This window comes from Trachemys scripta, chromosome 4 (genome assembly GCF_013100865.1).
Source record: "Trachemys scripta elegans isolate TJP31775 chromosome 4, CAS_Tse_1.0, whole genome shotgun sequence".
In the NCBI taxonomy this organism is placed as follows: Eukaryota; Metazoa; Chordata; order Testudines; family Emydidae; genus Trachemys; species Trachemys scripta.
This window is the reverse complement of record NC_048301.1, coordinates 11,630,413-11,656,616: the sequence shown is the minus strand read 5'-3', so window position 1 is coordinate 11,656,616 and position 26,204 is coordinate 11,630,413. Positions and strand designations below refer to the sequence as shown.

The 26,204-nt window shown below is 38.4% G+C and overlaps 1 protein-coding gene across 2 annotated transcripts in view; it reads right to left on the bottom strand.

Annotated features, from left to right (window-relative positions):
* Nucleotides 1–13,472: 13,472 nt before the first annotated feature.
* AP5M1 (adaptor related protein complex 5 subunit mu 1) overlaps nucleotides 13,473–26,204 on the bottom strand; it is a 14,594-nt gene continuing 1,862 nt past the window's right edge. Inside the window, exons 1-8 of one of the 2 annotated variants that reach the window (XM_034768538.1) lie at nucleotides 22,489–23,173; nucleotides 21,145–21,787; nucleotides 19,333–19,560; nucleotides 18,878–19,017; nucleotides 17,995–18,080; nucleotides 17,785–17,900; nucleotides 17,218–17,314; nucleotides 13,473–16,046 (exon numbers count right to left, since the gene is read on the bottom strand). In XM_034768538.1, coding sequence (XP_034624429.1) covers nucleotides 15,964–16,046; nucleotides 17,218–17,314; nucleotides 17,785–17,900; nucleotides 17,995–18,080; nucleotides 18,878–19,017; nucleotides 19,333–19,560; nucleotides 21,145–21,787; nucleotides 22,489–22,490 — 1,395 coding nt within the window. In that variant the 5' untranslated portion in view covers nucleotides 22,491–23,173 and the 3' untranslated portion in view covers nucleotides 13,473–15,963. Of the gene's footprint in view, nucleotides 16,047–17,217; nucleotides 17,315–17,784; nucleotides 17,901–17,994; nucleotides 18,081–18,877; nucleotides 19,018–19,332; nucleotides 19,561–21,144; nucleotides 21,788–22,488; nucleotides 23,174–26,204 lie in introns of those variants that run through there. The other variant, XM_034768537.1, reaches the window with a different exon arrangement.

Sequence of the window (26,204 nt, the reverse complement as noted above, 5' to 3'; positions counted from 1 at the left end):
AACAGAAAAGCTTTCACACCATGTACGTAGGCAAGAGACGTGCCAAAAAGAGGATGGGCATTTAGAAATGTAGTCACCTTTTCTAGCATACTCAGTGGTGGAGGGCAAGCCAGCCAGCAAGCCAGAATCTTTAGTCAGGTTCTTTGAATATTAACCTGATCCTGAATAAGTAATAAGAAATGTACAACGAAGTATGGTACCATTTTATTGTACCCTTAATAACAAGTTTAATAAGAAAAAGAAAAGAAGCAGCCGATAGATTTTCAGCATGCCCGGCTCATGTGGGTTGCTGTTGTCTAAAGTGTAACAGCAGCTCTCTCTGAGCAAAGATGTAATTTGAGCAATTGGCAGCACGTATCCAGCTCTGATGGGAAAATGATGGTAATCCCACCTGTAGTGCAGCTCCTAGGATCGTGAGCCAGCCTACAAAATGTGAAGTGTGTAACTTTCCTCATCTGAGTAGCCTCAGGCTGGGTGCACTTAAGGGGCAGGAGGCAAAGGAGGCCCTAAGCCACCTTTCTACCTCCCCTGATCCTAGGGCCGTCTGAGAGCCAAACTGGCCCCTGGCACAAGCAAGAGCAACTGAAGCTCTGTGCTGCCTGTGCCGAATCAGAGATATTCAGCACTCCCACTTCCACATTCAAAGCACTTGACAAACAGAGTAAAGGCAGGGCCGGAGTGCTAAAGGCTCTAGCCATTCCTGGCTGGCAGATGGGGTCAGACAGGATGCTACACCCCCCGGCCCTCAGGCTACTCTAATCTGTGCTGGAGCTAGGGCTGAGGCCTGTACAACTGGTCCAAGGATTAGGGGGCTGCAACCAGCTTCCTTTTGCTCCCTCCCCCCCCCCCCACCCCCCATTGCATCTCAGCTGTGCCCAGGCTCAAATATCAAGAGGGCAAAAATGAAACTGACCAAGTCAGAATCCATCCATTTCAATTAGCAAAGACTATTCTATTTAATTAACGTTCTATTTAATTAACTAAATCTTTAGAACAATGATACTCAGACTGGGGCTGGCGAGCTACAAGTGGCTGTTTAATGGGTCTCCTGCGGCTTTTTGCAGCACATGATATTAAAGCCCTGTGTGACTGAATTATTAACCCATCTAAGTTATTAACCAATCAGGATGCTTTTACTAGGTTATTAACCAACGGTCAGTCAGTCATTTTGCTGTGAAAATTATATATATATATATATATTTAAACAGCATGACAGGGCAAATATTTATTTTATATATATACATATATCTATACATACATACATACGCATATAAACTAAATATTTGCCATCATACTGTTTAAATATAACTATATAGTACTATAGTGAAGGAAACAATGACTTCATACGACTGTGGCTCTTTTAGGTAATGCTGATCGTTTATTTGGCTCCTGAACCACTGAGGTCTGAGTATCACTGCTTTAGAACATCCTAAATTAACTGTGAAACGAGGGGCACAGAATGATTTTACCAATGGCATGTTTTCCAGGTAACCCATACAGACACGGCTATAATTAAAATTGCTTCTCTCTCTCTCTCTCTCTGTATATATGTATATGAAATGTATGTGTTTGCTATTGTTGGTTAAGTGCCCACAATGTTCTCAGTGCTGTACAAGATGCAAAATGAAGACAGTCTTGCCCCCAGAGGGCTTGCCATCTAATAGATACAAATGGAGCGGATGGAGCACTCTAGGAAGGCCAGAGAAAGGAATAGATTTCTCTGATCTATTGTTGCAAAACACACTAGAGACAAGTGGTTCAGCTAATGAAGAACCAACCACATCACATCATCTCATAGGATGGACAAGCTCTAACGCATCAAGACACAGGGCTTCTGAAACATTGGTGAGCCAGATCTTGAGCTAGTGCAAATTGTCCTAGCTCCACTCGACATCAGCAGAAATGTGCTCATCATTATCATTTGGAGAACTGGCCCGTATATAATTTTCTTTTGACCAGAGCTGAGGATTCTCATTGTAAGATCATGGAGAGAATGGGGCAGGAGGAATAGATATTGTTACTCTAGGGCCATCCGTACCAATGCAGGATTCAGAACCTTTATTACGAACAACCTAATGAATAGTCTTTAGAATTATTATTAACGGCCATTGGTTTGGGCACTTAATATGATGCGTTTTGTCTAGTTTTTAATCGTTTTTTTTTATTCTACAAGCTAACAGTGTTATTGCAATGTACAATAACAGCTGGGAAATGAATTTGGTGGAAGGACATATAGATGAGATGCTAGCTCTCGTCTGCCACACAATTCAACCCTCTACTGCTCTTTTACAGGAAAAGGGTTCAATGTAAATTGCAGTGTAACATGCAATTATTCTTTCTACAGGCTAACTATGAATGTTTTCCCACGCATATTTGATCACTATATTCAATTACACATCCACTTAAACAACACACACTCGTTTGCATTTCTGTGAGGCTTTGATTTTTCTCTTTGAACAGATTGTTTGCTATGCATGCTGAAGATCAGCAGGACAATCGCATGAAGCATGTGTGAAGTCTTGTGTAAAATTATCTTATTTTCAAAATAACTTGATTTATTGTCTGGAAAAATCTCCTTCCCTCCCAATACGCACGCCTGAAAAGAATAATTTCTGGGGCAAGCTCTCTCTAACGTGTAATCTTCAGACCTGAGTTTGCTTTCACTTGGTTCGCTGCGGGAAATATGAGCAAAATTAGAATGCTTTGGGGTGGTTGGTTTTTTTTTTTTCAAAATGAAGTGCTCATTTCTGTTAGCAGTTCTGCACAACAAGGCAGCCCCTTCTGTGAATTTGAAGATGCAACTAATAAATTTCCAACACTTCAATAAATAGAATTTAAATGTTAGTCATTATAATGCCTCTATTGTTAATGCCAAACCTGGATTTTTCAACCTCTGACTCCCAGCAATGACTAGTTGAGTAGCAACAGCGTAGTGCTGAAAGAATTTTTCAACAGCAATTTGCTTGTTCCAATTTGCTTTTCAAAGTTGGTGATCAGGATTGCTATAGAGCCGGTAAAAGGATCTAGTTCTATTAATTTGGCCCAGTCATTTCTCTTGTTCTAGTCATATTTAGTTTCTTTGGCAGTTCCCCTGAGTAAGTTAATTGAATCAGTAGTGCCACCAGTAGCCTGTGTGCAGTTCTACGGTTTCACATATAAAACCTGCTCCGCTCTGCTGCAGAAATAGATACGCTGCACCTGTTGAGAAGGTGAAGAAATGTGGAAATGACTGTTTTAGAGACATTTCTGCACTATATCTTAAGTTGCTTGTTCCTCCCTTCCTCTTCCAATAGATCATACAATAAAACAGTGTTTTACGTTTTGCACGCTATATAATATCAATTATACCAGAGCACTATTCATTGGCCAAAACTTAATGAAAAAGGGAAATGTAATAGACTAGATTTTTAGTAGAATTGCACTTTAAATAATGAAGGGATTCTGTAAAAATGGCAAGATGTCATTCCATGTTGATTCTCTCTCTTTGCTTCTAGGTCAAATTTGCCCAGTTTACTAATGCAAAGATTTTTTTTCCCAATTGCCAACTCTGCAAACTCATCTTGGAGTTCTTCCTGCTTCCACAGAACTACTAGTAATTATATTAAACCTGCCAAATTCTGCCCTCGCCTACATCATAAATAGGCTTGGAAGGATTAGATTGTTGTTGGTAAATGTCGGTAAACGTCAATTTCACCATGCACACACAAATCAATGAAACATTTCTACCAATAATAATCAAAATGTACAGATAGGCAAAGAAATAGAAAAATGTTGGTTGAGAACTTCTTAGAGGTTGATTTAAGGATCTTTACTTTGTATATTTTAACATGTGATGTTGACAATTTGTGTTTTAACAGTGAGCAAGCTTTAACTGTTTGAATCTCAGCATCTACGGTCATTAAATAATTTCTACCTGACCCTGCCTATTGTCTGAGTCCCCCATAATTTCCCACACCTGTGTAAATTTAAATTGATAAAATTGTAAAAAAAAATTGTAAAAAAAAAAAACAACAAAAATTTTAAAATCCATAATTTTGCTAAACTGTGAAATTCAAATAGATAAATGCAGAAAACAATGCTTTAAAATATCCATTGAAAATATACAAAAAAATTCTGCTGAGCCTAATCATAGAAATGTGAGGCTGGAAGGGACCTCCAGAGGTCATTTACTCCAGCCCCTAAACTGAGGCAGGACCAAGTAAACCTAGACCATCCTGGACAAGTGTTTGCCCAACTGTTCTTCAAAACCTCCAATGACGCGGATTCCACAACTGACCTTGGAAGCCTATTCCAGACCTTAACTACCCTTATAGAAAGAAAGTTTTCCCTAATAGCCAACCTAAATCTCCCCTGTTGCAGATTAAGCCCATTACTTATTCCCCTACATTTAGAGCCCCATCGTCTTCAAATTAAATATCTAAAACCCTCTTGCTCTCAGCAAGTTGCAACAGGTGTAAATAAGGGGAGAATTTGGCCCTACGCTACTTAATTAACAATTCTACAAGGGATTTGCAAAATCACCTATTTAGGAGCCCAAATCCCATTGAAAATCAAATGAATTTATGCGCCTAACTCACTTAGGGCCAGATTTTTAAAGTTATTTAGGTGCCCCAAGATGCAGATAGATGCCTAGTGGGATTTCAAAGACACCAAGCTCTCTAATTTCCATTGATTTCAACAAATCCCATTCACCTAGGCTCAATTAGTCCCATTATTACCCCTGCCTTAACTGTCCCCAAGTCCTTAAGGCATCACCAGCCTTTGGGTGAGGAGGGCAGTGGATTTGGAAAAAACTCCGACAAGAACTCCACACATTTGCTTAATTGTGTGCGTCAGCCACTGTGGCTCCTGGCAGGTGTAATGCTGAGTGCACGCACAAGCGTCTGCAGGATCAGAACCGTGGTGATGTGAGGCATTTCTGCAGGCTCCGCTATCTCTAAAGATAAGCAAGCTGTGCCTGTAATACTGCAGGCAAGCACTTTTCAAATGAAAGAGCAATAAATACCTGAATAAACCAAGGACGGGGAACTGAACAGCTGAACCTGGCCTGACAGAATACGTTGGCCCATTTTAGTGATCAGAGAGACATCATAAACTTGCAACGAAAACAAAACGTTCTGTGTTTGTCTGGTGTCTAGCACAGTAGTATCCTGTAGCGCTTAGGAACAACAGCAATACCCATCAATAATAAATATTCCATCGTTCTCATCACTTCTGCAGTGGACCTTTTTTTTTTTTAAATGAGTAGTTTTTTTCACCACCGCCAGGGGGCAGAAAAGGCCTGTAAAGAGTGTAATTTTCCATGAAAGCCATACTCCTAACTAAAATTCCTGAAGACACTACAGTTTTCCACTTTTCTAAGTAATCCCTACCTCTTTTACAAAGAATGTGTTGACCCGCCATATCCTACAAAGTTAAAACAGTGGCCTGTGTGAAGGATGATGCTTTACGATCTATATAATCCAGAGGTGTTACTAGCTGATCAACAAAGAGATATTCTAATGTCATGAACTATTTATTTCTTAAGAAATTAACGAATGTTTTAACATTAATTGGGATAAAAACTTTTAACTTAATAAGGATGGAGTATCATCCTTAACCTCGTAAGTTTATTATTATTTGTTTGGATTTATTTCTATTGGTAAGGAACTGACATGCAAATACACCTCTACCCCGACATAACGCGATCCGATATAACACGAATTCGGATATAACACGGTAAAGCAGTGCTCCGGGCGGGGCGGGGCTGCGCACTCCGGTGGATAAAAGCAATTTCGATATAACGCAGTTTCACCTATAATGTGGTAAGATTTTTTGGCTCCCGGGTTATAGCGGGGTAGAGGTGTACCTTAAACACAATACAGCTGTTCAATAACAGATTTTTTGCTTCTTGATTACACATACAGTACAAACTAATGAAGCCACTGCCCCTTGCTTTCTGCTCATCTTGGAGTGGTACCGTTTGTATTATTCATATAGCTAAAATGAATTTTCCTAAATTGTTTGATTTAGTAATTAATGATCTTAATTTAGAAACGAATTATCTAACATCAGCTAGACTGTAGAAAGGTCAGCGTGGGTTTCATGGTTTGGTTTTTTGTTTTTGTTTCTTTAAGTATGTCACAATTATTAAGTCACTCTGAGTTCCTTTCTCAGAACTGAAGAAGAGCTCTGTGGAGCTCGAAAGCTGGTCTCTTTCTCCATCAGAAGCTGGTCCAGTAAAATATATTACCTCACCCCCTGTTGTCTCACAATTATTATGCAGGTTAAATTCTTGTGGGATTATTTTCTAGGTTTAATTTCTCTTCTCTCCCAAAAATGCTATGAAATTGATATCACTACAGTAAATACATAGAATACTTTGATACGTACACACGTTTTTAACTGAATAGTGAATACATGTAACATTTTATTTACCAGCGACCCTAACAGCACCCTCAGCAGCCTTTACAAACTCTCATGTAACTCCAGATTTTGGCATTTCTTAAAAAGGGATTTCTTTTTTAAACCCACTACACTGTAATGGCTCTTAAGAAGCTGTTACTGTCTAGAGTGTAAATCCTTCTTAGTGTGTGTATTATTGACCTGATAGACTGTGATGGAGCCTTCTAGGAACCATTGTGTTGATTCAGCTGTGAGGCATGTGCAGTAAGTCTGCTTTCTGAAATCCGTCTGAAATTTTCCCTCAACTGAGGCGGGGGACTGAATCCGAATGGAATATCCAAGTCAAGTTTATTCCCCGGTGCCCTAAAACACTCACGCTATAGAGCAGCTGTTTACAAATTCAGGCTTTTTCCAGTAATAGAATACTAGCCAAAAAATGCATTTTAAGAACTTTTTAAAGTTCAGCCATGAACTTAAAAGTAGCCACACATAGCTTCTAATGTCCTGATTCTGCAAAGGCTTAAGCACATCGGCCCAGGCCCTCGAAGGTATTCAGGCTCCTAACTTCCATAGAAATCAACCTTTGATGATCTGGGCCAGGGTTAACTTAATTTATTGACCTCAATGGGAATGGCTCGCACGGCATAAAGTTAAGCAGGTGCAGGATCAGAGCCTAAATCAGGAATAAAACAAATGTTCTCTTGGGCTAACCTATATGATTAACATTTGTTTATGTGCAAATAGTAAAGCCTTAAAATGAGAGCTTATAGAGTGAAAATGCTAGCAGCCACCTTACCTGAAATGGCATAAACAATATTGCCTTCCTTTTCTTATTTCACTAAAAATAGATACAGCGTGAGGTCTCTGGCCTGCACTGAGAACCCACAGTGGCAGACGCAGCTACAGAATCAAGGCCTTATTCTTATACTACCATCCATGTCTCATAGTTTGCAGATTACATTAGTACAAAGTTATTTAATAAGTCTGAAGAGAAGACAGAGAGAGGGACGTTAGAGAATGCGTAAGCAAGGGCAGAGAAATAGATTCAGATGAGAGACCACCAACAACTCTAGGTTTGAAATATGTGATTCTAATGAACTTTTTTTTTTCTAATCAGTCACAATATGTGTTCCTTTAAAAGTATTTTATGGCACAAAATATAGAACTATGCATGTATTGAATCGGACAATAGCCATGTAGATACAGAAGGGATTTTCCAGCCCAAGACAAGAGGTCAACACCACACTGGACTTCTAAGGGGGAAAAGCTTAATAGATTAAGATAGAGAATTGTGTGTTGCAATATCTTTTTCAAAACCGTGGATCCTTCACACACACCACATGCTGCTCGGTAATCAAATGGAAACTAGAGGACGAGCTTTGCAGAACAGAAGCACTTCTCTCATTATAAGACAGGGCCCTTCCCTTGAGATACGTAATGCAGAATAGCGCATGTAGCCAAAAATACAGTTAGTTCAACCATCTTGTTTTGGAGAAGAAAAGGCCTAGATTTCCTAAAATCATTATTGTCCGAAGCAAAGAGGAGCTATTTGTCCTATTATGTAAGAAACAAACTTTATTTTGGTATTCAGTTGACTTTCTAACTTAGAAGAGAGGACTTTACATCTTCAAATGCAGAAAAGAGATTGCATTCTTGGCCCTTGCTTGAAAAGGTTATGGAGAATAAACGCACACCCTGGTAGCGTTCTAGTGATCTCCCTAATCTCAGTTGCACTTTGTCAGAACGAGGTAACTGGTAGTTAAGTGAAATACCCTAGATCAAAGGGGGATTAATCACCAACTGAATCCTTGCTGAATAAACCTGTCATTCAAGAAAATTATTTCCACTGAACTTAGCAGAGGATTGAAGGTATTTGCATAACAGGGACCAACGTACTTCAGCCAGGTTAAAAGGTTCAGAATTCATCCAGTGTTTAGCTTTTTGCCTCCTTTTCCTTTCAGCAGCCCTGTACAATGGCTTCTAATCTGATAATACAGCTAACTATCTAAATGATGTCAGAACAGGAAAGTATTGCAAGGTTTGGATGAGGGATGGATCAATTTCACTTTCAGTAACTCCTAAATCTGATTTGTTGGAATTTAAGATGTAATCCTTAAAAAAAGTCCCTTAAACCTGAGGGCTGTTTATTAACATCCTTTTTTTTTTTTATTTGACCTTTGTCTTAGAAACTACTATTCTGTACCTGCCAGCCTCCGAGGGTCCTTTCTGATAATTTCATATGCATTTACTTTTAATGACTTATTTTGGAGGACAGCTATAAAACCAGTAGGGTTACATATACAATTTCAGATTTTTATTTTAAAGCTTGTGTTGCTGAGTTAATGAATTCATACAAATAGAAGCAGGACGGATAGGGTTAAATAAATGAAAACAACAGGCTTCCAGCATTTTCCAGGAACTATTTTCATAAGAGTTTCAGACACCTACCTTTCAATGTGTAATCATACGAAGATTTTTAAAGCCAGTAAATTGTCTTTTTTTTTTTGGCAGGGAACTCAACTGTGGTGGAACAGAAGATGAGGAGACTAAACTGGTTTTATACTGCTGTGGCATTCTTAGTCTGCGCTATGAAAACTTTGGAAAAAATATGAAAAAGGTGCAATTTTTGTGACTGCTTTTATCATCAGTCTCAAGAAAAACCTTTCCCTGTGCTCATTTTCAGGCGCTTTCCACCTCTCTCACCTTTTGGATACATGGCAGGAAGTTTGGATACATGGCAGACGTCAGATTTCATAATCAGATTTTGACACTAAATGGAATTTAGCCACTTTTGCGTTGAGAATACGTTTGACACCATTCAGGCTTTCAATAGACGCAGTTCATATTCATTGCAAACTCAAAGCATCTTTCAAGTTAAAAAAATGGCAAAGAATGGTTATCAAAGAAAATGAATAAAATCCATATTGAGATAATTTTTTAGAAAATGATTGAAGTTTTAACCCAAGAAAGGACTCTTAGAGTTTCTTATAGCTTAGAATAAGAACATGTCAATCACGATTAAGCTTCTGGAATCGGAATCCCTTTGAAATGCAGCTGTTTCTTCTTTAATTGTGGCAGCGGACTCAAAAGAAAAGAAAGGTCCAGCCTTAAAGATGAGTCAGGAATACAAAACAGCTCAGGATTAGTTGTGGAGTTCAAAGGTCACTAATTACACTAAGGAGTTCCCAGACACAGGGAAAACATTAAACAGGTCACCTACCAAATGGGAAACAGACTTTGTCTTCAAAAAAATTATCTTGAAGAGATAGGTTTCTAGACAAAATCAAAAAGCATCGCACAGTGAGACCAGCTGATCTCAATGGGATGAGAACTGGAATTGGTTTTAGTTCTCTACTGTTATGGATGGCCACAGATACCCTGAAGATTAACAAAAATTGTCTAGATTTCACCCAGCTTTCTAGAATGCTCTATTAAGGCATGGGGAAAGGCCTTAGCATGAAAAAGATGATTTTTACTTACTGCCCTTGATCTGCATCAGTGAAATACAAACCACCTCTAAGATCAATAGCTGACCTTGGCACTTGGCTCATTTAATTTTACTGAAATGCCTATAAAATTGTTCAGCTGGTAGAGAAATTTTAGCCTAGCCTGTCAGATGACTCTGCTGATAGCGCTATCACACAAGAGATGCTAGTTCAGGAATGACCTCCGGGGGAGTCTCTCTCCACCAGTGGGGGCTAGAATCGGCTGGAGGGTAATGGTTTCCCTCAAGGTCTCTTCCCAAGAGAAAAGTCCAAGGAGCATTGTTTGTTGGCTCTGCCTAGCAGTTGATCAAGGGGAGGAATAAACATCAACTGGGGATGAAGACAGCTGTTCTGCACCCAGGTGTGTGCAGCAAGAATTAGGAAATCATGAAGGGAAACGGGGTGACTAAGAATGACAGTGGGTGGAGGCAACAGGGAGATTGTAATGACCAAGGCCCAGATTTAGCAAGGTACTTACGCAATACCCAACTTTAAGCATTGACTTCAGCTGGACATGAGGAATCCCATTGATTTCAACTGAAATCCATGAGACTAATCACATGCTTAAAGTCCAGCACATGCTTAAGTACCTTGCTGAATCAGGGCCCAACAGTCCTTTGTTGTCAAAAACTTCTCATTGTCATTGCAAAGATCTACCACGACAAGCTATGCCTCATTCCACGTGGAAGGCCATTCCTTCCCTGGAAAGCCTTAGAGCATTCAGTTTAAGGGGGTCAAGGCAGGAGGAAATCTCTCTCTCTCTCTCTCTCCTTAGTTTATTGATTAATAAAGTTCTTTACATGAGAACAGGATCTATTTCTTCAGTTCCCACTTTCCCACCTGAAGTCACAGTCCTGTTCCTGATATTGCAATCGGTGGATCTTAGAGCAGAAACAGATTTGTGGTTTCATGGAAATAATGCAAGAGAATTGCAGAAAATCTGCTAGGTGCATACCTTAGTGGTTTACAAAGAGCCCGTACTTGCTCTTGAAGTCAACTGAAGTTTTGCCATTGACTTCTATGGAGCAAGATTGGGCTCCAATTGTGCCATTATCCCCTCCCTACACATTATGTGGCAAATTAAGAGCTGGTGCCAGGGGAGCTAACCCATAAACAGGCTATGCAGCTGCAATGCAGCCCCTCTGTGGCAGTTATCGACTGTAAGAGCAAATGCTGCATCTCTTCTGCTGAGGTTTGGAGTTACTGCTGTGACGGCTTACCCCTGGGGTGCCACTTGGAACTGAGGTACCACTGAGCCCACCAGCCTGGGCTCCCTTTACACTGTACTGCTGAGGCAAGCCAGCCAAGCCCTTTCCCAGGCTTCAGACTACACTTTACCAGCACACATACAGGTAGGGACACACCCAGCTGCAGCTACACAAACAGATGCTAAGATCAGCTCTGCATGGGAAGGCTCAGCTAAGGAACTGCCCAGTTACTCAAGTGCACACCTCCACTGCTGGAGTCTAAATCCAACATTATACTGTCTTGCGCTGCACAGAGAATTGTACAGCGTGAGCTCATGAGATTCGCCCCCTCCCTCAATGTGGAGAGGAATCAGGGCTGGCTCCAGGCACCAGCCCAGCAAGCAGGTGCTTGGGGCGGCCAAGGGGAAGGGGCAGCACGTCGGGCTTGAATCCCTTGGTCCCTCTTGGAGGGAAGGACCTGCTGCCGAATTGCCACCGAAGAAGAAAGCAGTGCGGTGGAGCTGCCGCCGATCGCGGCTTTTTTTTTTTTTTCGCCGCTTGGGGCGGCAAAAACCCTGGAGCTGGCCCTGAGAGGAAATAAAATAAAAATAAATTAATGGAGATATTCTATCTCCTAGAACTGGAAAGGACCTCGAAAGGTCATAGAGTCCAGCCCCCTGCCTTCACTAGCAGGACTAAGTACTGATTTTGCCCCAGATCCCTAAGTGGCCCCCTAAAGGATTGAACTCACAACCCTGGGTTTAGCAGGCCAATGCTCAAACCACTGAGCTACACAGCTTTCTGCACCCCAGTTATGATTTCCACACACTGGTTTTAGACAAAACAAAAACAAGTTTATTAACTACAAAAGATAGATTTTAAGTGATTATAAGGGATAGCAAACAAATCAAAGCAGATTACCTAGCAAATACAACAAAAGCAATCTAAGCTTAATATACTAAAGAAATTGGACATAAGGAGCAAATTCTCACCCTAAATGTTGTTTTAGGCAGGTTGCAGACATTCTTGAGGGCAAGCTACACTTGCTTGCAGCTTAAAACTCCAGGTACTCCTTTCACAGGCTAGGAAACTCTTTAGCCTGGGTTCAGTCCTTCTCCCCCAGTTCAGTCTTTTTTTCTTAGATGTTTACAGCAGTAATCTCAGGTGGGGAGTCAGTGAAGAATGACTCATGACCACGTCACTCCCTTGCCTTAAATAGCTTTAGCATATGGCGGGAACCCTTTGTCATCCAATTTGATTCCCATGCCTGGTCAGTGGAAAAACACTAGTATTATGATGGAGTCCAGGTGACTTGGTCACATGCCTCTGTAGGGCCATAGCAGCCATGAGAAAGAGGCTGTTTGTAACGTCCTCAGGAAGGCTTCCCAGGAAGGCTCCCCAGTGGGAGATTAGCATCTTCAAAGTCCTATTGTTTTCCCTAAACCACTGCTTCCCAGGATAGAGTCCTCCATCCTGTAAGTATGGCCTACAGTCTTTGTTCCTAGATGTATGGCTTTACATTTGGCCACATTAAAGCACATATTGTTTGCTTGTGCCCTGCTTACTAAGCCATCCAGGACGTTCTGTATCAGTGACTTGTCCTCTTCATTATTTACCACTTGTGCAAATTAGGTATTATCTGCAAACTGTAGCAGTGATGATTTTATGTTTTCTTCCAGGTCATTGATAAAAACATTAAACATGGGCCCAAGAACTGATCACTGCAGAACATCACTAGGAACACACCCAATCGATAAGTGCCCATTTACAATTACATTGAGATATACCAGTTAGCCAATTTTTAGTTCATTTAATGTGTGCCATTTTGACTTTGTATCGTTCAGTTTCTTCATCAAAATGTGCAGTACAAAGTTTATTACAAAAACACTAGTAAGCTTGTTTAATAAAAGTATGTAATCAAAACAGATTAAGTCAATTCCATTATTTTGCCCCAGATTGATGTCAGGCTGATAGGCCTATAATTACCCATGTTGTCTCATTTGCTTTTTTAAAATATTGGCACATTAGCTTTCTTCCTTTCCTTTGGAACTTCCCCTGTGTTCTCAGACTCATTGAAAATAAACATTAATAGTCCAAAAGCTCCTTGGCCAGCTCTTTTAAACTCTTAGATGTAAATTATCTGGACGTGCTGATTTAAAAATGTCTAGCTTTAGCAGCTGTAGCTGAGAGAGAGGTGCAAATATGGAATCACGAGAATCAGGTCCCTTCCTCTGAGAAAGAGCACTTTGTATAAAAAAAGATTCTTAAAACTGCCCTTTGGTAGAGAAAATATTGAGTAATTATTTGAAGTAATTATTAAATGGATGACCTTATCTTGAAAAAGAGGCTTGGTACATTATTAAGCAACTAAAGGGACATCAACTTGATGTCTAGTTAACATCAGAACAAGTTAGTAGTAGTTGCAGGAACTTTTTATTTTGTGGGTTCACAATCACATTTTCCTGATATAAAAAAAGTTTCTCTCGCCGTTATTGTGTCTGAAAGACCCACACAAATGAGAAAAACTGATAGGGAAACAGTGAACCTGGCTAAACACAACATACCATGAAATACACAAAGTAAACAAATTGAGAAAACAGAGAATTTTTTCTCTAACCTCTCCTATATAGTAATCTCACTGTGGGCATGACATTTTCAGATAGCATTTCCATTAGGTATCATGGGGGATTGTGGTGGTTATAATTAGCAGTAAAAAACCAACAATACTGTTTCCCATTGTTCATGCTGTGGCTATCTCACAATCACCACAACAGAGAGAGGTCTTGTGGCTATTAAACAAAGCTGTTTAGCTCAGACATGCTTGGTCTACCTCCGTTTGCCTTTTAGGCTGACTAGTTCATAGCTGCTTTCCAACATATGGGCCAAATCATGCTCTCAAAACATCCCATTGAAGGCCAATGAGCCACATTTTGTCTGACTATGAAGGAGTTTTCTGCCATGGGATGTCCATGGTTTCCAGTGAGGTGAGAGAGGCTGGTCATGGCCTGAGGAGAGACACCACCTGCACTATCATCCCCCTACAAACCTTCACTGACATCCGCACGTAAATTAATCCTGCCAATCACTTTCCCTTCTTGCACACTGAAGTCTTCCTCACTTAGGGAGATTTGGAAGCATGGACAGGAGGCAAACCAAAAGGAGCATAGCTTGTGAAGCAACCCTGCTTTCATGGACAAGGGAGCTTCTCCTATCACACAATGAATTCCTCAGCCTCTGTTGATACTCCAAGATACACAGATTGTCCTGGAGATTCTTGGACATCTGTGAATTACAAAGGTAATACCTGCTATGAAGGGTGAACAAATCCCCTTTCCCTCTACTGGGATGGTGCAAAGCAATCCCCACAAGGTGAAATTCAGATTCATGGCCTTTCTGTAGCTTTCTTGTACATAGGGAGGCGGGGGGCAGACCATGCCCTAACTTTTTTTAAAAAAAAAAACTTTTAATTTTTTTTTTTTTTTACATTCTCTAGCCTAATCTGAGCACAGTGTTGGTCTGTATGTATGACAGAGTCTTTGGGGGGCAAGGGTGGGGGTCAAAACTCTAGGAAATTTATGAACGCACTCTTTGTCCCGTAGTAAAAATGAATGCAGCATCTTTGTAAAATGGGTCATTTTAATTCCACCATACTGTAGCTGTCCTTTAGAAGTTTGCATAGCAGTTTCAGCTGAGCTGCATGGTTCACATAAATTAATCTACTCTTTAGAACGTTTAACCAACCAATTAGATTACTATCTCAATCTAAGCATATTTAAATTATAGCTTAAAACTTTCCTCCTTATATAATCACTAATCTTATTTATCACACAGCGTACAGTTAAACAAGAGGTACTGTAGCAGCAGCCACGGTGCTCAGTTATTAGAGGCGGCATTCTTCTCTTCTTTTGTGTTGCTCTCCAGGTTCCCATCTTTTCCCCCCCAGCCTTTCACAATTTGCTCATTTCCTGATATCTCTCTTAAAGTCCGGTTCCTGTGTTCCTGCAGATACCAATTTTCTTCTCAAAATTAGAGGTTTGCCTCTGTAAACTCACACTCCCTTGCCTTTAAGCCCAGTTTTCCAACGAAAGTGGGTTAGTGATACTTTTCAGCACGTTAACAAACTTGGATAATTTTGTTAGCTATTTTTTGTTAATATTCTGTGATTTGTTTTTTAAACTGTATTTGCATCTCTGTATAATCTTTGCTACTGTCTCCTATAACAATGCTATCTAAAAGGTAGATTTCCAGATTATTGCTATCAATGTAATTATGTGGTTATTGTTCCCAACTTTAAAAGCACGATACAATTCATTTGCCATTACTAAAATATAAATGAGCTAAAGTGTTCATATATACTTCATACAGAACCACACACAAAACAAATTGGGAAGAGCAGCTGTATGAAGACAAAGATAAAAAGGATTCTTTGCTATTGGACTGCCCTATTAACTTAGGGTCCAATCTGACTCCAACTGACTTCATTATAGGAGTAAGATCAGGCACTTTATGTGGGCCTGTAAGTCTGTGTGTTGATGGACGCTGGTGCCTACGCAGAAACTGAAGTCAGTGGCATTTTCCATCTGAACAGGGCTCATCCATACCAACTTGCAGCATTGGATCTTTATTTTGTAAAAGTTAATAATACCGGGAAGATGTGTGTGGGGTAGAGATGGAGGGGTGGAATCAGATTTTAAAGTGTATTCTTTCAAATAGTATCTAGGACTAAAAATTTTAAAGCAAACAAGATAAATTTAATTTAATTGAAATGTTTCCCCCCAAAACAGGAACTTAAATACAAATATATTCATTAAAAATACTGCTTTCCCACCTCCCCCTTTGCAATATATTAACATCACTTTTGATAGCGGTCTTTTTTTGTTCAAATACAAAAATTCTTCACAGGGAAATTAGAAAAATAATGTTCTGTACACTACAGGTGCTGGGGCTTTGGAATTCCAGATGTAATAATCGGAGGAAATCAATTCCCGGGCTAAAAAAGATAGACAAAATAAACATTAAATGGTATCTTGCATTAAGATATTACTTTATTCAATTTAAGAAAATATTGATCCATTCTTACTAATTGACAGAAAAAATGTAATGGTCTCTTTACATTGTAATACCCAAATTATTATTTGAAAATTGTTTCTGAAGAGGAGATATTTAAAGTCTCAGCTTCAATTACCTCTACTAATACATTGGTCACAAGCTAATAATTCAAACAGAGGTTAACTCAAATTCAGGTGTATGGTTTGGATTTTGTTTAATAAATATAAACTGCGTATTCAACATAAATATATATGGTATAACAATTAAGTGCTGTGATGAATGGTTTGGCACCACTAGAGTTCTCATGAGGAATTTCTGGGCTTCTGCTGAGGTACTTGGAAGAAATTACAAAATAAAGCAGCAGCAAATAAAACAGTGACTTTATTAGTCACCGCTGTCTGCTCACATTTAATGAGTGTCTAATATTTGCCCAACAGTGGTACTTTTTTGGTGAAGACTCAAGAATCTTAAGTGTTCAAACACATCGGAGAAAGAATGGCCCACTGTTAATTGGGGATGACAGCACTTTCCTACATCACAGGCGTGCAGCGAGGATAAATATATTAAAGAATATTAAAGACTGTGAGGCACTCAGATACTTTGTAATGGTGGCCATATAAATATTTAAAATACAGAGATTATCCACTTATGCCATGTGCACATTGTTCTTTCTATAACCCTTTTTTATTAGGTACATGTTATAAGAGAGTCTTAAAACAGACATAATTTAGATTGGAGCTAGAATACAGTAGCTATTCTACATGGAGTTCATAATTCAGTTTCCAAGTGTAGTTCATAATGGTGTATCTTGTCAAAAAGACTGCACTATTTACTGTAAGAGCGGCTATGATATTTCTAGTTACCATGTCACAAAATTTTTACATTCTTGTCGGGCTCAGTTACATCATTTGATTAAAAAGGTACATTAAAAAAATAAAGAGTTGAGAGAAGTTTTTGGCTTTAGTGACTTTTACACTGAAATTCACTAACTTTGAAAATCGTATTTAATAAAATCAACAAAAAATAATCTAATTTTAAAACTCAGCCAGTTATTTGTACTTCACGACTCCACTTTACCGTTTCAACTAAATAATCAATAATTTTGAACTCACATGTACTTATTTTTGGTTTTCCTGATGAAAAGACCTGAACAGAATGCTGGTCTGCATAACATCCAGTAAGTGTATAGTCTGGGATCCTAAAATAAAGCTACAAAAATATGGAGAAAACATAATCAGATGCATATTTTTATTCTTACTTCAGAAATGCTGGCAATCTAAGTTATGTCACCCTTGGTGTGCAAAGATATAAAATTGATAGGAAAGAGCATCCTAGAGAAAATAGAGAACAAAGATATTGATTATGTGTGATGCAAATCAATGTAGTTTCATAGCCAATTTTAGTTATAGAAATAGAAATTAGAAATTAATGGAGATATCCCATCTCCTGGAACTGGAAGGGACCTTGAAAGGTCATTGAGTCCAGCCCCCTGCCTTCACTAGCAGAACCAAGTACTGATTTTCCCCCAGATCCCCAAGTGGTCCCCTCAAGGATTGAACTCACAACCCTGGGTTTAGCAGGCCAATGCTCAAACCACTGAGCTATTCTCCTCCCACCCACTCACCCACTTTTTAGTTAATAAAAAGTGATTACTAATTCTCATACAGACTACAACTCACTTTTACATATGCAGTACTCCCACTGCAAATTGGATCAACTGGTTGTTCTTTGCTCATAGAACCAAAAGTCACAGTTCCAGTCAGAGAAATTTCTAATGATTTGGGAAACTTTTGTCCTAGAAACAAAAACAGCCTCAGTAAAAATGTAGATAAACAAATGTACACAAAAATGACTCTAGAAAAAAGAAAGATGTATTTTATTCAGCTTACCTATCACCCAAACCAATAAGCTTTTCTCTCGAGATACATCTAGCTGACCATAACTAACTTTGTACTCCAAATGAGTGACTGGACCCCTATTGTAGAAAAGGGAGTAAAATGTCATTGGAACGAACACCATACAACTATTTATTGACAGGTATTTTATTGAATAAAGCAACAAATGTATTAAAACAAATGCCACTATTTATGTGTACACAGACAAATCACACTGAACTGAACATACTGCTATCTTGTGGAAAGAAATTACAGCGTTTTAACGTATTAACTGCAGTAGAGCTTTTGGTGATTTTCATTGACAGCATTTTACCACTGCTATGATCAACGTCAGCAGCTTTGTAGAATTTAATGATAATTATATGACAATATACTCATAGCAATTGTCAGATAGGCTTAATAAAACTGTAGTTAATTTTAAATAACTATATTTGGATAAGCTGATTTCTGACTACGATTAGAAGTCTCTACAACTGGGAGATCCTGGTTCGGAAGCAACCTCAAGACTTACTCCACCAGGTGGGTGGTGGCTGAATTTGGCACAAAGAATGGTAGAGGAAAATAGGATATTCAACAAAAGTGCTCCAAGTTATCCTTTCAGAGTAGTAGCATAAATCTGGTTGGAGAAAGCATCTGTCCTGACTGTTGGTACCACTGATAAAAAAAAGAAGGCTTCCTGAATCAGGATCCAGGTGAATATCCTGAGTATCTCATTTGAGTTGAGTACATTTTAGGTGATTTCTTAACTCTCAATGACAGCAGCCTTGGGCACAAGCTTGAGGGAGAACAAATCCTGATATGTTGATCCATGAGATCCCCATTCTAAGAAGACTATTAGGGAGGTGAAGAAAATTATTTAGGATTTCTTTACTCTTACCTGTTAAAGAAAGGTATACGAGCTTCACAATACTCAAAAGCATTTTTTACACTTTCATGAAGTTTTAAATTAACTGTTAATTTTAATTGCAATTCTTCTTCCTTCAGCTGGTAAAATCCCAAAATTGGTGGTACAGGCACCTGAAGAGAATACATTAAATTTTAGGAATAATTCAGCAATACCTTCAAGAAGTTAGTTATGCTCTTTAATTTATGTTGAGAACTGTATATTTTTAATGAACCTGCAAGCCAGGCTCCTCATGTCACTTATGCTACATAGATTTGTGGTGTGCCAGGAACAGTTCTTGGCACCTTATCTTTGCTCTACTGTGTCAGAGTAAAGTTTGCTAATCCCTGAGGAAGCTTACTTAAACTTTCTCAAAAATATAGATTTTCTCCCACCTCCAAACCCACTTGAAAGAGTGGTAAGTTATATGCATCAGGGAATGTAGTTACCTGGGAAGTATAGTAGCACAAATTGAATAAGTCAGAAGGAGGAGTGAAAGGAAGTTTGTATGGCCCACTAAATGCAGAATCATCCATGACATCAACGCTACAGGAAGTAAGAATTGCAGAGTCAAGGGAAGTCACACAGGGATGCACCAGGATATCCTGGAGTGGAGAGCCATTGGCAGGGAGGTTCAAGCTGACAGTCACATTTGATGTAGCTCCTTCCAAATCACACTTGGAACACAAAATGTCAGGAAATTACTCAATAAAATTTCTAAAATCAGAACTAGACATTTGAAAATAAAACAAAAAATAAACGATCCCACTAAAGAATTTTAAATCGACTCGCATGTGAAGATTGACAGATATACTTTCAAACCCATGTCTTTTTCCCAATTTTTAACCTTCTGATATCCTAAGGAGTATTAACAGACTCTTTTATAGAACAGTCTTTTAATTAATAAGCACTCCTTGGCAAAAGATGCAAATGAACCAAGCACATGCAGTAACAGATACATTATTAAGAATTTGATAGACATATTCAATAATTGTATGTCCAATTAATTCAGTTATTCATACATCATCAGTTTAATAGATTCAAACATGCTATTAATGTCCACTGAGATACCATTTCAGCTTTCTCACACTGATGGCCTGCAGTGCTATCCACTGTCTAGTCACTTGGTGCGCCAGCTCAGCAGTGTGTGATTACGCCAATACTTTCTTTTTATGGCTGGCTCTCTACTCTGCGAAGTGACCCAGAAACCTGCCCTACTGAGAGCAAGAATCTCTCCACCAAGATAATCCCCACTAGCACAACTGGGGGGGAAAAACCCAGTCTTCAAGAGCAGTAGACTTTGGTCAGCTTCCCTATGAGATGAGCATGTTAACACTTATTGCTAATAATTAAATTACCATGATGCACTTTATCAGAATTTCTTTTCTCCTTATCAAACAATAGCAGCTAAAAAGTGGTTAGTTATAATAATGTCACACACTTCTCTAGCACAATTTATGACAAAGAAGAGGAACTTTAAATCATTTGATACAGCTACTGGATTCACTATTAAAGATACAAATATTAGCATGTTTCATAAAAATATTATTAATCTACTTAGTAAAAATGAGGAAGCATGTTGGTTAATAAAAATAAACACCTGAAACACACACAGAAGCTATTTAAAACAATCATAAAACTGTTTTCTTTCATAAGACTCTATGTCCTTAGATTTAGCAATATTAGGAATTACAGTATAAACAGCATGTGTGGATGCATGGTTTTGTTTTAATAGAAGAAAGCAAGATATAAAATTAAACTTTCATTTACTAGAAACCCACCAGGCAATTTTTAAAGTACTAATGCAAAGACACTTGTAACATTCTCATTTAAGAGTTTTGTTTTTGTTGATCATTACTAAACAAGACATTTATTAGATGGCTGGGGTAAATTTAGCACTATAATTGTTATTTCTCATTCCCTGTCCTTAAATGCAAACACTTACCATTTCATTTAAAATAATAAGAACATTGTAAAATACTTTGGAACTGGATGATGCTTGAGAGGAGTGTTGGTTTTATTTCCCATAAATAGCTAGTGAAAAAAAAGTGTGAAGAATGCAAGAAAATAACAGTAAAGCAACATTTTTATTCTGATTTAGCTCACTAATCTAATAAATATCCTCTGGTATACATTTAGGCATAAAAACTATTTAGTTCGATTGCCCCATATGCCAAGGTAAAATGAACTGAATTTTTACTTTTCCTAGTGCGTTCATATGCTAAATAGGTCAGTCAGATTTGTACCAGAAATATCCTCACCTTACAAGTCACAGTTCCATAAACTTGCCACATATCTGCAACATCCCTTTTGTCATATTGCATGGACTTGACTTTTTCAGTGATACAAACATTAACCTGAGGTTTGCCTTTGTATGTGCTAATTCTCCAAACTGGTTGTTTCTGTGTGTGGTTTGTAGAAACATGAATGTTATCTAATAAGCCATTCAAGTTTGTATCTAATGGGGTGCCAAGTGGACAGGCCTGCATGAGCAAACTTGGAAGTTGGCCCACTTTTGCACTCATCTCAGCTTCATTCTTCTGACTGGAGTTAATGAAGACCAGCAATCCTGATAAGACAGCGAAGGCTTGTGAGATTCCACTAATGCTAATAAGGGGTGGGCGTGGCTTCAAGGATTGCTCAACTAGGGGAAGACAAACATATATCAAACCACTCTTCTGAAAGGCCAGGACAGGCCAAAGGTCCCCTCCTCCTGTTGGAAGCGCATACACTGAAGTCTTGTTGATTCGAGAACAGCTATCCCGATATTCCACAAAGTTCTTGTCTGGATCTGTCAGCTTAAGTTCAAAAAGTAATGCTTTAAGAAAAACACTGTCCTCTGGTACGGTCACATAGCTTGCTCCATTGAAGGCTTTTGCTCGTTTTTCAACCGTGGGGTAACGCCTGTAATACAGAAACAGAAATTCATTAGCATTACTCATCTTACCCTGCCCATAAAACAAAACACACACATACGTCCTGATATTTATTGTCTGAGCTATACTTTGTCTTTTCTAATTAGCTAAACGCAGAAATTCCGCTGCTGCTCTGAGAGGGAGTATTATAAAGAACTATGGAAGATAGATATAGTCAGGGTTTAGGTTCAGTCAAATATAAAAGCACAGACAGAACATTTGAAGGCCCTCATCCTGCAAATTATGCTGTGCTCACGGACCGCTATGACACCCCAATGAAACATGTGGGTGAATGGGTCTGCCCACCTGGAGCAACTTGCAAATTAGAGCCTAAATCATTGCTAATAATATAGAAGATTTTTAGCAACAAGTGGATTTTTATTGGAAAGTCTGAGCAAAAGTATTCACCCATTTTTGAATAAAGATATGTATCTTTTCTGTTATAAAAAGATGCAGACTATTTAAAATAAAAACAAGCATAAACATCACCTGTGCAACAGAACTTTAAAAGTTAAAACGTTCCAGGAAGCTAGATCTCAGTCACTGAAGACTAGTTTCCAGGCAATTTTCCAGGAAAAATGAAAAATAAGTTTTGCATTTGTGCAATACAAAATTTCTGTTTTAGTGTTGTTATAATAATATTTATAAGACTACAGAAGAACATAAATACATAATATCAACGTTACTTACATACATGTAGTTTTGCATTGCTATTCCACTGTGGACTTTCATAATTCTGTAATTCCAAAACTGCACAGGCAAGAGCTTACATAATAAAATCTGTAGAATGGTGATTACTTAAATTAATCTAATATTAAGGTTAGACAGCAACTTTTACTTTAATATACAGAGGACTTTCAATAAAAAAAAAAGTCCATTGTTTTCAACAGGAGTTGTATGGATTTATATGTGGGCAAAATTGGATTCTAAATTGTATGGACAGTGCATCTGAAGAAGTGAGGATCTTACCCACGAAAGCTTATGCTCCCAATACTTCTGTTAGTTTTAAAGGTGCCACAGGACCCTCTATTGCCATGTACAGTATGTGTAATTTAAGACTACTGTAACAACTTACTGTCATATATGCATTTCTTGACTGTTTAAAAAGTTATAATCTTAATATTGCATTAAAAGATTTTATATATTTTAAAATTTCTATTTTATATCAATGTTCTTTGCATATTTTTCTCTGATTCTCTAGTGAGAGTATTTGAGAGAAACCAAGCAGCTCTTTTATCCTCAAGCAGTATTAATTTATGTATTTGTTTTAGGAGGGGGAGGGAAATCCCTATTTTCTTCTTAGGCTAATTTATATCCACCAGGAACAATTGAGGATTTGACTTTTTAACAATTGACAAAAGAGGAAGAGTGTTGTCACTGGTTTTTTTTTTTTTTTTTTTTTTTTTTGGTTCACTCCATCCCCTAATCATCCTGAAACGGATTCCTATTTGGGCCAAAAGTTTTTTTTGTGTGTGTTGTTCTCAGCCCCACCTAAAAGACCGCTTTAAGCAACAGGGGAGCAAAAGTTATTTTTATAGATTAAAACAGACTATTTACATGATTCTACAGAAATTAGAAAGATAGGATGACAGTCTCTCAGTCTTTTTGCACTTCATTTTATCTGTGCCTTCCATGTGTTCTTCTCCCTTTCTCCCTTTGATTCCTTGTTCCTCAGGTCATTGTTCTTTAGTTGGAGGGTTCTTCTCCCATTGGCTGGCAGACAGCTCCAGTCCCTTTTGGTTCCTCTCTTGGCAGAAGCCCTCATTGGAGGCAGCTATGCTGGCTTCTCCTGGTTGATTTCAGCTGTTTTTTACAAGCATCTAGGCCTTTGTAGTGAAGAGCCTGGATGCCTGGATAAGAAAGCATAACAAAAAGAGAAGCCAGAACTGTGTGATTTACACATGGGCCACAGGAAAAAGTTTGAGAATCATCTCTCCAAGTGGTCTCATATACATGATGAACAGTAAGGGGAATGGATCTGTTTCACAGCTTGAATTTTTCTCGGGACTTGTTAAACATAATTGAATAGGATGGGACCAAATTCTGCCTTGGAGATTACCTCTTGTTTTTGGCTGCTTTTTTGAAAATATGGGAAGAAGAAATGCTTGGGGTGTAAAGTTTTGCATCACTAATATCCCAGTCTTCTGCCAGCACACTTCATCTGCTTGAAGTTTGTCAGCAAGCCACAGTGATCTCATTCTATGCATGGGGAGTAGAGGCTTGGATTCAAAGCACTGATGGTGTTGACCATCAGATGATTATATTGCTTTACTGACTTGCTGGTCTCTCAGCCTTGTGGTTTTCCCTTCAAGGACATGCTGACAATTTCATGGATTTAAAAGTTTTCACTGGTGAATCAGCTGTGGTGGTGCACCTATCTTTATAAGATACTGTAGAGTGAATGCTCTGATCTTTGCCTGGATGTAGATGTGATCAGAAAAGAGAGTGGAATGTTTGTGATGTCTCCAATGTCCTCACTTATGCTGAACATCAGATCCAGCGTGCATCCAGCTGAGTGCATGAGTCTGGAGATGACTTTTCTGAAACCCAGGGTTTCTAAGCAAGATAGGAGACTGGATGTTAAGACATTCTTTGTATTATCTATGTTGAAGTTAAGGTCACTGATGATAATGAACTTGGGTATTCCAACACAACTATGCCACAGATTTATTAGTTCCCCTAGAAAACTGACAGGATCTTTGTCTGGACATCACTAGAAGTCTAAGATGCTCTTTGCCTCTTCCATGCAGTTAACTGGGAAACAGTGTTTTCATAGAAAGCAGTATAGTCTACTGAATAGGGTACTGGACTAGGATTCAGGAAACCCGAGATCTATTTCCTGGCTCTTCACCTCTCTCTCTCTGTTTACTCTCTCACCATTGTCCAGCTTGTCTGTTTAGACTGTAAGGTTTTCAGAGCAGGGACTGTTACCTACTATGTGTTTGTACAATAGAGCCCCAATCTTGGCTGAGACCTCTAAGAACTACTCTAATACATATAAGAAGAGAAATTTCTAGGGTAAAGCAGTCTTCATCTGAGGTTGGAGGTGACTACTTTCTTTTTGTCTTGTTCTGGATTCTCTCTTGATTGCGTTGAATTGAGTATAAGATTGAAGCCTTCCATTTTTTCTTATCCTCAATACGTCTAGGTTCCCATCTTTCATTCTCTGGAGAACAACAATCCTCTAGAATCATACAGATTACTCTCAAACAGGCAGGAGACTTCCCACGAAAACACAACTGGCTTTTCTAGTCAGAAGCCTTTCTACTCTCTGTGCATTGAGTTCTAAAGGATTAAGAGTCCTAAATAAATAAATTCTTCTTGGAAAATGCCCCTTTAGTACCCAAAGAACTCTCTCTATATGAAGGTTACAATCAACTTGGGCAAAAAAATCACACTTCTGTCTGAAAATACTTTAACTACTCTCCAGTTACAAATAGAAGAGTACTAAAACTCAAAGAAGTTATCAGAAATGTTTTTCTACATTTTCAGTTGTTTGCTTTGATCATTTGACAGCATTCTGTAGAGTCATCTTCATGGTTTTCTGTGTGCCACCAGACACTGTAGTTGGTTTTTCTCTTAATGAAAAGACCCTCATTAACATCAGAGGAACAAAACAAAAACAAAAACCACCACCACTATTTTTAAAAAGGAATTTAAATAGTATGGGTTATTTTACTGCTCTCTCAGAAATCGGAAATTTTAAAAAATATTTTCTAAAATTATAAAGAGACATTGTCAACTTGAAGTACAATATTAATAAAAAAATATTTAATTGGCATCATGCAGTTTAATCCCAGTATGGCAATTGGTTTTATTTGTTTATTTTTGGGAAGGAGTTGAAACGTTCCATATATCATCATTCAAGCTGTTATGAAAATACTGATGACCTTACAATGCCAATTGGTGATTTTTTTTGTAAGAGTTACTATTAAAAAATAAAGCAAATGCAATAAAATTATGACAAAAGAATAAGTAAGCAACCACAGTCCAGAAATATCGAATATCTTTTCACTAATGTAGTAATACCAAAATTTTACTGACATAACTGTATCCAATCACATCACTATATTTCCACTATATTTCATCTAATTATTGGTATTCACTTTTTAACCCTGTCCTCATACTTACCAAGTTTCAGAGTTACAGCCGTGTTAGTCTGTATCCGCAAAAAGAAGAACAGGAGTACTTGTGGCACCTTAGAGACTAACAAATTTATTAGAGCATAAGCTTTTGTGGACTACAGCCCACTTCTTCGGATGCATATAGAATGGAACATATTCTATATGCATCCGAAGAAGTGGGCTGTAGTCCACGAAAGCTTATGCTCTAATAAATTTGTTAGTCTCTAAGGTGCCACAAGTACTCCTGTTCTTCTTTTTGCGGATACAGACTAACACGGCTGT